The sequence below is a fragment of the Equus caballus genome, chromosome 2 (genome assembly GCF_041296265.1).
Source record: "Equus caballus isolate H_3958 breed thoroughbred chromosome 2, TB-T2T, whole genome shotgun sequence".
In the NCBI taxonomy this organism is placed as follows: Eukaryota; Metazoa; Chordata; class Mammalia; order Perissodactyla; family Equidae; genus Equus; species Equus caballus.
This window is the reverse complement of record NC_091685.1, coordinates 41,213,725-41,228,785: the sequence shown is the minus strand read 5'-3', so window position 1 is coordinate 41,228,785 and position 15,061 is coordinate 41,213,725. Positions and strand designations below refer to the sequence as shown.

Below are 15,061 nucleotides of genomic sequence, written 5' to 3'. Positions count from 1 at the left end.
TCCTCATCCACGGATATGAGCCGCCTCTAATTTTGGTATCTGAGGGGGGTCCTGGAACCAGTGCGGATACCAAGGGTTGACTGTATATGTATTTAAGGCTGTTCAGTTTCCCTCTAAGCATGCTTTAGCTGCATCCCTCATTTTTCGTATGTCAGTTTTAGTTTTGAGATGTAATTGACATAGAACATTGTATTTCAAGTGCACAGTGTAATGATTCAATATTTGTATATATTGTGAAATCATCACCACAATAACTCTAGTTAACATCCATCACCATACATACGGTTGTTTTTTTTTTCTTGTGATGAGAACTTTTAGGATCTACTCTTATCAACTTTTAAATATGCAGTACAGTATTATTCACTACAGTCACCATGCTGTATATCGCATCCCCTTGACTTATTTATTTTATAACTGGAAATATGTGCTCTTGACCCCCCTCAGCCATTTGACCCACCCCTCACCCACCACCTCTGGCAATCACCAATGTCGTCTCTGTATCTATGAGCTCAGTTTTTGTTTTTGGATTTTTTTTAAGCTTCCACATATAAGTGAGATCGTATGGTGTTTGTCTTTCTCTGTCTGACTTCCTTCACTTAATGCAATGCCCTCAAGGTCCATCCATGTTATTGCAAACGGCAAAATTTCATTCCCTTTTTAAGGCTGAATAATATTCCATTGTGTATATATACCACATTTCTTTATCCACTCATCTGTCGATGGACACTTAGGTTGTTTCTGTGTCTAGGCTATTGTAAATAATGCTACAGTGAACATAGGGGTGCATATATTTTTTCAAATGAGTGTTTTTATTTTCTTCAGATAAATACCCAGGAAGTGGAATTGCTCAATCATGAAGTAGTTCTAATTTTAATTTTTTGAGAACCTCCATACTGTTTTCCACAGTGGTTGTACCAATTTAGATCCCACCAGCAGTGCACAAGGATTCCCTTTTCTTCTGCATCCTTGCTGACGTTTGTTATTTCTTGTCTTTTTTCTTTTTTTTTTTTACTTTTTATTAAGATTATGGTAGTTACAACCTTGTGAAATTTCAGTTGTATGTTATTGTTAGTCATCTTGTAGGTGCACCACTTCACCTTTTGTGCCCTTCTCCCACCCCACCCCCCTTTTTCTCTTTTTTAAAGATTGGCACCTGAGCTAACATCTGTTGCCAGTCTTTTTTTTTTTCTTCTTCTTCTTCTTCTTCTTTGTCGTCTTCTCCCCAAAGCCCCCTGGTACATAGTTATATATTCTAGTTGTAGATCCTTTTGGTTTTGCCATGTGGGGCGCTGCCTCAGCATGGCTTCATGGGCACTGCTCTGTCTGCGCCCAGGATCCGAACCAGCAAAGCCCTGGGCCGCCAAAGCAGAGCGCATGAACTCAACCACTCTGCCATGGGGCTGGCCCCTGTTTCCTGTCTTTTTGATAATAGCCATTCCCACTGGTGTGAGGTGATATCTCATTTTGCTTTTGATTTGCGTTTCCCTGGTGATTAGTCATGTTGAGCACCTTTTAGTATGTGATATTTTATTGTTCAGTTCAATACATTTTCTAATTTTTATTATTTCTTGTTTGACCTGTGAGTTATATAAAAATATATTGTTTAAATTCCAGATTCTTGGGGAATTTGTCCATTTTCTTTTGTTATTGATTTCAAGCTAAATTCTTTTGTGGCCAGAAGACATATGCTGATTTGTGTCCTTTCAACTTTCTTGAGGTTTACTTTATCACCTAACATTTACATTAGTAAATGTTCCATATAGGCCTGAAAAGAATGTGCTTTCTGTATTGTTTATTGCACTGTTTCATATATATCGATTAAGTTCAGTTTGTTCATGTTTTGTTTGAATTTTCTTTATATCTGCTGATTTTATCAGCTTATAAAATCAGTTATTGAGAGAGGCTTATAAAAATTTCACACTATGATTGTGGATTTGTCTGTTTCTTCCTCCTGGAATGGATGCCATCCAGGGGTCCCTTCAGTCCCACTGACTTTGGGGGATACATTTCAATGATGCCATCTGCCACCTTCACTCAGAGCCTGCAGTGGAGTCACCATTGTGCTTTTCAGAGATGTTGATGTTCCCCTGGCCTGTGTATTTTTCAATGTTGTGATACAAGATGTGTCCTCTAGGACATTCTTGAGGGGGGGGGTGTTTTGAGAGGGTGGTTATCTGAGCTAGTCATGTATGATAAATCTTTATTAATACTCCCAGCTTCTTAAATTTTGGATTCCTTCCTCTGAATTATATCAAGGAATTCCTGACAACTCAGCTTTGTTCAGAGTAGGTCACTGTCCATTCCAAGTTTCAGTCAATTAGCTGGGCACACAATGAGAATCCCTCCTAGCTACTCAGGATAATGTTGAATCCAGAATCTCTGGTAGGTGTAGTCATGTCAATGAATTTAGCCCTACATAGAAATATGTTAGCATGTTCCTCTCTTGCTGATCAAGCATCTTCAGAATCCGTTCCCACACGTACTCCCACGTTTCTGTCACTACATACATAGTAGATAGAATGATGATGTCTCAAAGATATCCACATCCTAGTCCCCAGAACCTGTGAATATGTTACCTTTACATGGTAAAAGAGACTTTGCAGATGGGATTAAGTTTAGGCTCTTGAGATGGGGAGATTTTCCTGGATTATCTAGGTGGAGCCAGTGTATCACAAGGATCCTAATAAGAGGGAGGCAGGAAGGTGAAAGTCAGAGAAGGAAATTTGATGACAGAAGCAGATGTCAGTGACGTGGGTCCACGAGCCAAGGAATGTGGGTGACCTCTCCCCTGGAGCCTCCAGAAGGAATGTATCCACGCTGAACCATTTTAGACTTCTGACCTCCAGAACTCTGTCTGTAATTGTGTTGTTTCAAGCCACTCAGTTTGTGATAGTTTGTTACAGCAGCAGCAAGAAACTAATATAACACATTAGCAAATCTTACCCTTTTTTCCTTCATATGTGTGCTTCTCCTGCATGCGACTTTGTAATTGAGCCATAAACATAGTCACTGATCTCACTCTACCTGTGGTCCTAGAGGCAAGGAGGAATGCTAGTTGGAAGCTAAGGGAAATGGGCGTCACTCTGCAGCATAACCACCTCAGGTGCAGTCCTTGCGGGAGCCGCGTCTGTTAGCAAGCAAGGCTCAGGGCTCTAGGGATGTGGGGCCTTGGAGTCATCAAATCCTCCCACAGTCCTCCATTTGCATTCTTGGAGTCCCAGTCTTGCTCTGACTTTCAGATAAGAGACCCAGTAAGGATATGAATTCCGTCTGTGTTATAATTTGGTGCTTTGTAGAACCAGACTCTACTCTGTGGTCATCTTAGACCCTCCCTGGCTCATTGACTTTTCTTTGAGGTGAGATTTCCAAATCTTGCACCTGTCATTTTATTCTGTAAGCTCTCTAGGCTGGTTAGAAGTAGCTGCTCCATCTCTTCATTCCAGGAGATTGCTCGTGATCATTTATGCAACTGTTTTTCCACTGAGAACCTTGGGCTACCAGTGTTCTGTGCTCACATGATAACTGAGTCTTTACCACTTTCAAGCCAGCCCCATCAAAGAACTAGTCTCAGAGGCCCATTTTTCCTGAAGGCTGTTGCCTGGAGCCTCTTGTGGTGCCAATAAGCATATAGGTCTTTATATTAGTTTCCTCTTTCTGTTGCAATAGATTGCCACAACCTTTGTGACTTAAAACAACATAAATTATTACCTTACAGTTCTGGAGGTCAGGAGTCCTAAAATTAAGGCCGCACGCCTTCTGGAGGCTCTAGGGAAGAATCTCTTCCCTTGCCTTTTCCAGCTGCTAGAGACTGCCTGCGTTCCTCAGCTCATGGCTCCCTTCCTCCATTTTCAAAACCAACAGCATAGCATCTTCCTTTCTCCGTCTCTCTGACCTCTGCTTCAGTTGTCACATTTCCTTGTCTTACTCTGACTCCCCCTTTCTCTTAGAAGGACAGTGATGATATTGGGCCCACCCAGACAATCCAGGATAACCTCCCCATCTTGAGGTCCATACCTTTAATCACATCTGCATAGTCCCCTTTGCTGTGTAAGATAACATATTCACAGATTTTGAGGATTAGTAGTGACATGGAGCGGGGGGATTGGGGGGCGGGTATTATTGTGTCTACCGTGCTTATGTTCTAGTTGTAGATAAAAGAATCCAATTTATGTGGGATAAGCAGAAAGAAGAGTATTAAAGGTTACTGTTGGGTCTATTGAATCATTGGAATGGCTGGAAAAGAGGACTCCCAGAGCTCTCCTTGGAACCTGGGCTGGCAGGAAGCTGCTTCAGGGTTCACCTGGACAGTAGAGCCTCTGCCACCACTTCAGGCAAAACCCCTCCACCGCTGCTTCCAGAGCCTGCCACTTCACAGTATTCGCTTCTGCCTTCAGCGCGGGTTCACCTCTTGGTGGAAGCTAGGTCATGTGCGGAAATGCTAGCAGCAAGGGAATCTGGGAAATGTAGTTTTAACAAATTTATCACCCTCTAGTTTTCTACACAATGTCTTGGTAGCAAGGGGTTGAAATAGTGTTAAGTGAGCCCGTCTTTAAAATACACAGCATATTACGTCATCAGGGAAGACTTCACCTCGCTGCGGGGTCGTATTTGAGCAGATTCCTGAAGGGAGTGAAGGAAGAAGCTGCAAAGACAATCCCAGGGAAGAGCATTCCAAACAGAGGGAAAGATTGTAAAAGAAGAGAAGGAAATGCCACCAGTGAAGTAGCCTGTTGTTTTGGGTAATTGAGTAGGCATAGTAACCTTGAATTTTCATGAGACTTCTTTTTCTCCCTCCCAGAAAAATCAGGGAACAATGTATTTCCTTCCAAAAGAGATTACTACATTTCATCAAATCTAAAGTGCCATCAATTTTAAGACATCATTATTTTAGGAACCAATAAGAAAGGAAAGTGCTGCCAATTAGAACATAACTTGCCATTGATTGTAATGATTTTACTGGTGCTAAAATGGGGTGGGGGGGAATGTGTGTCTGAGAGTCAATGAAATGGTCAAAATGAATAGATGAGATGGATGATGTGTCTGTGTGTTTTCTTTTATTTGACTGTTAGCCTTTGATTTCAGAACTGTGGAAGATTTGAAAAATAATGAAAGCCAATGGAAAGATTCCCCACTGGCAACTAGACACCGCGAAATGCTGAAGCGCTGCAAGACTCAGCTTAAGGTCTGTGCCGTTAACTGGGATTAACAGTGATGTTCCCGCGGGAGTAAGTGCCTTGAGCGAGCAGTTTAGTGTCCTTATTTTTCTCTTCATTGTTCTTTTCCCCCAAAATACAATGATACATTTAAAAACTTGTTGATACTTTGCATGTATCTATATAGAATATTTAATTCTCAAGACAGGATATGCATATATTTTATGCCAGTGATAACATGCATTCTTAATGGATTTTTTCATCCACAGTTTAACATCACCTTACCTGGTGCAAGATCTTCCCCAACTGCTACCCCCCAACCCTGCACCCCAAAACATACACACTCCAGTATATACAGCCATGCATTTTTGTGATGTTTGACAAAGTAGATTTGTGGGCACAACCAGAGGCACTCACAGCCAGAATATACACCTATGTACTGGGGGGGTTTGGGGAGAAGAAGAAGGAAAAAAAAAGAAGACTAGCAACAGTTGTTTAAAAAAAAAAAAAAGTAGGTTTGTGGTAGTAGAAAAATCTCTTTCCTGTGTTCCTCACTCTTCATTTTTAGTTGAAAATGATCCATCTCACAGAACCTAACTATAGATGGGAAGATTTCTGCTTATGAGACATAGCTAAAAACAAATGCGGGGGCCGGCCCGGTGGCATTAGTGGTAAAGTTCACGCGCTCTGCTTCAGCAGTCTGGGGTTTGTGGGTTCAGATCCCAGGCGTGGACCTACACACTGCTCATCAAACCATGCTGTGGCAGCATCCCACATACAAAGTGGAGGAGGGTTGGCACAGATGTTAAATCAGCGACAATCTTCCTCAAGCAAAAAGAGGAAGATTTACAACAGTTGTTAGCTCAGGGCCAATCTTCCTCACCAAAAAAAAAAAGAGAGAGAGAAACAAATGCTTTCTGAAGTTGAACAAGGGAAGCACAGATAGCAAATGTATGCATTTTTCTTAGGTTTATCTTCAAATTATAAAGCTGAATGTTAGCTGATAGTGTTTTCTGTTGATCAGTAAGATGATATATGGGAATGTTACCTGACTTAGATTTCTGGTACAAGTTAAGATTTCAGTTTTATTTACTAATATACTAGACCTCTTCAAAATGCAGAGTAAACCAGGGGCTCTTACTTGAGGTCTGTACACCCCCTAACTACTCCATGGGTCTGTTTCAAGGAGTCTGTAAACTGTTTAAATGTATATGTCACTGTGTGCGCGTGTGTGTGTTTAATTCTCACAGCCATCCTCTGAGATCGGTGTTAGATCCTTAGTGGACAAGCATTTTGCCCAAGGGCATCTCCTACGTTGTGACCCAGAATTCCGATGCAGATTTGTCTGGCTTTTTCCCACTAACTACCCCTGAGCCCCAAAGGGCCTCCCCTGGCAACCCCCTTCCCAGTCAAGTTATTTAAAAAGGACGGTAATAACCTGCCTCTGAGCACTAACTGTGTGCTGGGCTTGGTGCCCCGTGGTTTGCATGGCATCACTTTTGTTTTTCTTAGAACAAAGAAAGCTCTTGACACATGACCAGCATCTTAGAGCTAGTTAGAGGTGAAGCTCTCGAGCCCTAGAACCTAGACTTCCAGCTCCTGGCCCATCCCCTGCCCGGTCACACCGCAGGTACTCAGCTGCCGACTAACCTTGGGTGGGGACATACCTACTTCCACAGAAACTGGTACGATGCAAGGCCTGTGCTGACGCTGGTTTACTTGACGAGAGCTTCCTGAGAAGATGTCTGAATTTTTATGGCCTTCTCATTCAGCTGCTGCTCCGCATCCTGGACCCTGCCTACCCCGAGTGAGTGTGTTCTTTCCGCTTCACCTCGTTGTCTCTACTCGTCTGGGCTGCGTTGTCTTTATGGTTCTTCAAAGTTGATAACTAAAACCAAAACCCTTACTTTATCAAGAATTCATTTTTAAATTTCCAGATTGTACTTATGGACACTATGAAATTAGTACTTTTAATATTTTCCCTGTAATTAGTTACAGTAATGAGGGAACATCAACACTGTTGTTTTAATTTTGACATAGTACTTTTTAAAAATCGGCTATAAAATCTTTGATTGATAGAAAAGGAAAGCTATAAATGGGAACCTGAAAGGTGGAGATAACTGGATATTAGGTCCTCCTGAGCATGGGGTCCAGGAAGATACTTAGCCAATTCGGAGAAGGAGCTGGGAACGTTGTTGATCTCCATCATCAACTGCATGTCTCCTCCAGGCAGCCATTTTTATTTTATTTATTATTATTATTATTATTTTATTGTGATTATGAAGTCTCTGGATCACGATGTTGGTGGGGTTGGCCCAAGCCTTCTGCAGGAGTGGAAAGTATTTAAAGTATATGTGGAGCTCTGTTGTCTCAAACTGTTTGAGTTGCATAAAATGACCAAATATGACCCTTTTATTTCCTTCCCATTTTATTAGCCTTAACAGGAAATCAAGGAAGGGAAAACATTTCACACACACCCTAGCATATCTGCTGAATTCACTATTCCCTGTTCATTTTTGGTTGTGGTTTCTTTGCCTGTGTACTTTTTCATAGTTGTTTTATAGGGTGAGGTTTTTCCCCAAATAAAGTGCTTATTTGGAATGGTAGTGCCATATTTCTTGTAGTTTGATGTGCCATAACAGTGTTTTGTGACTTGTGCTTTTCTTCTCTTTGACAGTGTAACACTGCCTTTAAATTCAGACGTCCCTAAGGTATTTGCAGCATTGCCTGAGTTTTATGTAGAAGATGTTGCTGAATTTTTATTTTTTATTGTACAGTAAGTACCTTTAACATATTGCACAGTCCTAATATATTTTTATATGTAATATGTGCATTATATTATAAACTGTATCACAAACCTCCATTTTATTCATGGAATTTTATACAACTGCTTTAACAGAATGCTGCCTGGAGACCGGAAAAATAAACCCAACTGTGGCACCACGCCAATTCCAATAATATCTCAAAGACAGAAGCAGGATTAACAATGCTGATAATATGTATTCTGTGAAAATTGAGCTGGATTTCTAATAATCGAGTATGTGTTTCTGAGAAACAGAAGGAGCAAACAGTTTATAAATATCTGCGTGAACATTCAAAAGCCAAAAATACCCACGTCTATATTTTGTACCAAAATTTTTCTCAATTGTAAAATTGGAGAGAGCTTACAAAGAAATGGTTTGAGTTTTACTGATACTTGAGATTGTTTTTAAATTAAAACAACTCCATCAAAAATTTTTAAGTCTTTTTGGTAGTGAAGATCTTATGTGAAATTCACTTTATGATTGAATCAAAGCTTTGCTTTACTTTCTAAAATATAGCATGTTATGGCCAATAGATGCAATAGGTTTTAAATTTATCTAGTTATGATGTAAACAGTCCCTTTAAACTCAGCAAGTTAAAGGGAATTTAGTATCCTGGCTCCTAGACCTGTTTGTCCCCTTTCCCACTAATGACACCAGCATCCCCCCAAGTTGAGTTTCTCAGAGCTTTATTTCCTGCTCTTCTCGCCTCTTCAGATACTCTCCTCAGGTGCTTTATGAGCCCTGTACTCAGGATATTGTGATGTTCCTCGTTGTGATGTTGTGTAACCAGAACTACATCCGAAATCCGTATCTCGTGGCCAAACTGGTAGAAGTCATGTTTATGACCAATCCTGCTGTTCAGCCACGAACCCAGAAGTTTTTCGAAATGATTGAGAACCATCCTCTCTCCACCAAATTGTTGGTCCCTTCCCTGATGAAGTTTTATACAGGTAGGTTCCTGGGTACACAGGTGGGCAAGGTTGTCTAAAGCCAGTGGATAAAGTTACTCTAAACTGTTACCTAAAATCCTGAAGTCCACTTTTTTTCTTTTTCTTTCTTTCTTTTTTTTTGGTGAGGAAGATTGTGACTGAGCTAACATCTGTTGCCAGTCTTCTTCTTTTTGCTTGAGGAAGATTGTGACTGAGCTAACATCTGTGCCAGTCTTCCTCTATTTTGCCACCACAGCATGGTTTGATGAGCGATATGTAGGTACACGCCTGGGATCTGAACCTGCAAACTCTGGGCTTGTGAACTTACCCACTACACCACTGAGGCGGCCCCCTGATGTCCGCTTATAAGTATAACCTACTAACCAACTGCCAACAGAGCATGTACTGTTGGTTATTTTTCCTGAGTTGTGGAAATATTACATTGACCATTCTACATACTGGTCCCTGGTGATTCAGCAGGATCCGTTGAAAGTCAGATTGGTAATACTGAGATCCACTTGATATCAGCAGCACAACTTGATGTTTTTAACTGAAATTACCTCATTCATTTTGCTGGGAAAGATTCGCCCTGAGCTAACATCTGTTGCCAATCTTCCTCTTTTTTTTCTTTTCCTCCCCAAAGCCCCAGTACAGAGTTGTATGTTCTAGTTGTAGGTCCTTCTGGTTCTTCTATGTGAGCCGCCACCACAGCATGGCTGCTGACGGATGAGTGATGTGGTTACACACCTGGGGAAAGCAAACCTGGGCCACCAAAGCGGAGTGTGCCGAACTTTAACCACTAGGCCATCAGGGCTGGTTCATTTTAACTTTGAACTTACGGCATTAGTTTCACACCACCTTACTAACCCAGAGTTTCAAAACTGTGGGTAAAACAGGGAGCTTGTTAAAAATGCTTGTTTTGGGTGCCCCCCCCTCAAACCAGTGGACTCAGGATCTCTGGGAGTCTGCACTCATTCACTAATTCTACCCATTTATTGAGTGCCTACTATTTGCCAGGCTCTGAAAACACATCACACACTCTGCAAGGAGCTCTTCCTCTTCTTGTTGAATTATATTCCAAGTTTTCATTTTTTTTTTTAATTTGGCTTTTGAACTGCGAATGTGTTTTCATAAAGCTGATTACCTATGGGGCCTATTCACCTGTCCTCTACGGAAGGCACAGGATTGTGCAAATGGAACATTTTCCCTCTGGTGTATATATTTCTCAGGAAAGGAGGTGTGTCTCGTCTGTCTTGTCTTCTGTTGAACCTGGTACCTTCTGGGCCCACAGTAAGTGTCTGACATCTAGTAGACTGTGCTCGTTGAGCCCTTGGAAGAGGCACTGGCCGCCCGGAGCACCTTCCCTTGCTGTTCACAGCAGCAACAGCAGTTTGGGGATCCGTCTGTGCTCCGTGACAGCCATCCCTTCCCTGTCAGTCAAGACCTGCTCCTGCTCGTTTCAGGCTGGTGCTGTCATCTCTCTCTTCACTTTTAGGGGGTCCAGGACTCTGTCTACCTTCTTTTTCTTTTGTCACTATTATTTTGTGGCATCTTCTAAGAGTTTTCTCTCCTTCCCTTAGCCTACCTATATCCTCTTAAACCTAAAGCAAGTACATAAGCCCTTTGAAGTTTTGTTAACATCCTCACTTTGGCAACAGCAGAGAACACTCCTGGCTCAAAGGCCCCTTCTTGGCTCCCCAGTTCTCCTCTTTTCTCTTTTAGCTCTAGTAGTGAATAACCATCTGTCATTCAGGTACCAATGGTGCATTATATATATGGTGCCTTGCACATATCAGGCATAGTTAAACTGCAGATAATTCTGCATTTCTTAAAATAGTGGTGAGGGTACCTCTTTTCTCCTGTCAGACTCACTTTTAAGATGAGAATACCTACTGCTGACATGGTTGTAGAGAAATAAACTAACCTGCAAAAGCCTATTTCATCCCCCTGTAGATCTTGGTGCAGAAGTAGTGCTATGAAACTCTGTGAGAATGTAAATTGATAAAGCCTTCCTAGAAGGCAGTTTGGCAGTCCGTACCTAAAAGCCTTAAAGTTTTTTATATCCTGTATATCAATCAAGGTCTAGTCAGGAAAACAGAAACATGCCAGTTATTTTAGTAGAGAGAATTTAATATAAGGAGCTTGTCAGATAGGTATTGGAAGACAGAAAATGCAAGTAGGAACATTGGGTAACACAGATTATAGGTGTGGGAAGCAGCTATCACCTGTCCCTGGGGCTGGGGGTCCAGGGGAGGAGGCTGGGGTTATTGGAATCTAGCAGCTCAAATAAGGACTTGGATAGAACTGGGACCCAGGTCTCTGGGGAAGGACACTGGCCAGCTGGTGCTGGTGTCTCTGAGGTCAAGCAAGGTTGCTTGTCCTGCGAGTGTGGAACCAAGCTAGGAACTGGAACCAGCTGCTGCTGCTGGGCCAGAGAATCCTCGCTGACAGGAGCAGCAAACCAACCAGAGGTCCAAGGCCCTTCTCCCTCCTGTTTCCAGTTCTGCAGCACCCCCTGTTGGCAAACCTAACAGGGCTTGCTGGCAAACAGGGTCCCAGCCACAGCATCCCCAAAGCCAAGTATAGAAAGTGGATTTGGGGCTGAGAGACAGCAGCTAAATGACCAACAAGCCCTCTTACATCTAAACTTAATTTCTAGTGATCTATTGTATGGGAATAATTATAAATGTATATAAATGTTTATTACAGTATTCACCACAGCATTGTTTATAATGAGTGTGGTGAAAATATTTAAAACAACTTAAATTTCTGCCAACTGTGGATAAATTAGGTAAATTATAGTTTGTCCATACAGGGGATCTATATGAGCCATGAAAAATAGTGTGTTATTTACATTAAGTGGTTTAGTAATAAAAAGTTAAAAAAAATGCCAAGTAATGAAACAATATTTAAAGTATGACTACATTTTGGTAATACACATGTGATAGAAAAAGGTATAGAAGAATATACACCAAAGTATTAACAGTGAGTTGGTTGTTTTTGAATGGTAGAATTGTGAACAGTTTAATTTCTTTTTTCAAAATTATTTGAACTTCTTAATTATTCTACAGTAAACATGTATTGTTACTGTTAAAAACAAAAAATGTTTACTGAAACGCATTTTGTACTCAGTTGGTGCCCTGGGCGGGTCACTGTGGCTCCAGGATGAAGGACAGGGGTGTGTGTAGGCGTGTGGAATGGGGCTGAGCCCAGTGGGGCCTGGCGGGTAAGGTCCCAGGAGCCAGGGGTGGGTGTTGTTCTCTGTTTCCCCTTTGCCACCAAGCAGTGTGCCCTCTGGCCCTGGACCACCTCTGTAGTCATGGAGAGATGATACCCGAGCTAATAATAGCCACCACTTACTGAATACTTACTAATCCTTTCACTTAATCGGCACAGGAGTCCTCAAGATGGGTGCTATAAATATCTCCATTTTACAAATGAGGAAACTGGAGCTTAGGAAGGTCAAGAAGCTTGCTGAAGGTCAGCAGCTAGCAAGGGGCAGCAACCTCAGCAGTTGGACTTGAGCACAGGTGCTCCTGAGGGCTGCGCTGTTCCTCCTCCCGTTACCAAGGGCCCGGCGCCGAGAGGCCCCTGCAGGGGGGCGTCACAGACACTCCCCACATGTCCGTCGAATCCGTGCTCAGTCCTGACTCTTGAACGTGTCTGACTCTCAGACGTGAAGTAGAGATGGGTGTCTGGAACAAGCTCCTCTTTTCCACCCTCAAAGAGTATTGTAGCTTAGAAAATTCTCAAGATCCAATTTTTGTTTCAAACATAAAATTAAGTTTCAAAATAAGAGTGTTTTATTTGTGTCACAGCAGTCAGATCCTTAAGGACCAGCTGTCAGAACTTGGGAGAACACTGATAACCAAGACTTATTTCAAGACTCCTCTTCCCCGAGCTGATCTGACTCAGCCAAGCCAGCCTTAGCCCAAGTAGATTCAGTCACTAATTCAACAAATAATTGTGAAGCTCCTACTGTGTGTCAGCACTGCTTTTGATGCTGGGGCCCAGCGGTGAAGATACCAAAATCCCTGCCCTCCTGGTCAGGCGTTCTCGTTGGGAGACAGACACCAGACCCATAAATAAGATACTTTCACACAGTGAGCGTGGGAGGAGGGCATGGTGCTACTTTAAGACACGTGTGTCGTCAGGGAAAATCTCTGAGGAGATGACTTTGGAATAACACTGAAAATGAGACAAAAGAGTGAACCATAAGAAGATCTCAAGGTGGTAGGCCACAAGGCAGTAGGAAGGGGGCAGCAAGTGTAAAGGCCCTGTGGCCTGTGGCAGCTTAATGAATCAGGCAAGAAGACCTGCAAGGTGGGAGCCCAGTGAGTGAGGAGAGTAGTGAGCTCTGCAGGGGTCTTATTTTTATCCCAGGCCTCTTAGAGCTTTATTGTTAGTACCATTGAGTCCATCCCGACTCCTAGCAGCCCTGAGTCCAGCACAGCAGAACCCTGCCCTGTCTTCTTACGCCGTCCTCTCATCTTCTGGCGTACTATCAAACAGTGCTCTGCTGCTATTCATAGGGTTTTCACAGCCAGTTTTTGGGAAGTGAGTGGCCAGGTCCTTCTTCCTAGTCTGTCTTAGTCTTGAAGCTCCACGGAAACCTGTCTACCATGTGTGACCCTGCTGGTATTTGAAATACCAGTGGCATAGCTTTCAGCATCACAGCAACACGCAGCTGCCACAGTGGGACAACTGACAGGCGGCTGATGCGGTTCCCTGACCTAAAAACAAACCCAGGCTGCAGCAGTGAGATCGTGGAGTCTTAACCACTAGACCCCCAGGGCTGGCTCACTCTCAGAACTAGGACTTAGGAATTTGAGCTTGGGCTGATGCGGTTTTGAGGGAACGTTAGGAGTGAATTTAAAGGGAAAAAAACATTAAGAGAGATGTATTTTGATGCGGAATAAGTTAAGTAGGGTTACTTAGCCTCTGCTGTGTTTGGCATACGGCATAGGTATTATGGGCAATTTTGAGGATATAAGAGGCTTTGTGTCAGCCCCTCGGGATCTGTGTCCTGTAGACTCTGCTAAATCGGCTCTTCACACTTTAGTTCACACTTTTATACAATTAATAAAATGACACTTAGTTCATCTTAAAGAAACATTGACCAAATGGATATACATAAGTGCTTTCAGGTCTTTGTATGATAGGTGTTAATTATCTTATTCCTTTTATTTTTAAATAGCTATTTTTTTATAGTCACAAAAAAATATGTGTTCATTAGGAAATATAGAAAATACCAAGAAGAAAATAAAAATCATTGATAATCTCTGCGTTCAAGAGAGAATTTGTTAACATTTTGCTCTGTATTTTTCCAGTTTATATATTATACATATGTGTGTGTGTGTGTATTTTTTTTTTCCAATATGATTGGACCCAAACTGTATATTTTGTTGGTAACCTGTGGTTTTTACTTAACGTATCACAATTATTTTTCTGTGTTCTCTCTTGGGCATTTGGATTATTATATTTTTTTCTCTAATATAAATAATACTTTAGCGAGTATCCTTGGAGATCAGTCTTTGAACATGCCTGTATGGGGGGGCTCTTTGGGTGGTTTTTTAGTCACTCAAAAAGAGATTCTGGCTTTTTGTTGTTGTTGAGGTATAATTGACATATAGCATATTAATTTCAGGTGTTCAGTGTAATGCTTTGATATTTGTGTACATTGTGAAATGATCACCACAATAAGTCTAGTTTAATTTTTTTTCTTGTGATGAAAACTTTTAAGATATACTCTTAGCAACTTTCAAATACGCAGTACAATATTATTCACTGTAGTCCCCATGACTTGTTTATTTTATAACTGGAAGTTTGTACTTTTTGACCCCCTTCACCCATTTCACCCGCCCCCAACCCCTTCCTCTGACAACCACCAGTCTGTTCTCTGTATCTGTGAGCTTGGTGTTTGGTTGGTTGATTGCTTGGTTGGTAGGGTTTTTTTGTTTTGTTTTTAGATTCCACATATAAGTGAGATGAGACAGTATTTGTCTTTCTCTGTCTGACTTATTTCACTTAGCATAATACCCTCAGGGTTCATCCATATTGTTGCAAATGGCAAGATGTCATTCTTCTTTACGGCTGAATACCATTCCATTGTATGTATAGCACGTCTTCTTTATCCGTTCATCTGTCCGTATTTTCATGAATAGAATTGGTGAGT

General features: G+C 41.8%; 1 protein-coding gene across 5 annotated transcripts in view; it reads left to right on the top strand.

Annotated features, from left to right (window-relative positions):
• Positions 1 to 15,061, top strand: part of UBE4B (ubiquitination factor E4B) — a 122,745-nt gene that overhangs the window by 88,542 nt on the left and 19,142 nt on the right. For all 5 annotated transcript variants that reach the window (XM_001915315.6, XM_070260965.1, XM_014737657.3 and 2 more), the window contains 4 exons: positions 5,083 to 5,182; positions 6,833 to 6,960; positions 7,831 to 7,929; positions 8,672 to 8,907. In XM_001915315.6, the coding sequence (XP_001915350.2) occupies positions 5,083 to 5,182; positions 6,833 to 6,960; positions 7,831 to 7,929; positions 8,672 to 8,907 (563 nt within the window). The remainder of the gene's footprint in view (positions 1 to 5,082; positions 5,183 to 6,832; positions 6,961 to 7,830; positions 7,930 to 8,671; positions 8,908 to 15,061) is intronic.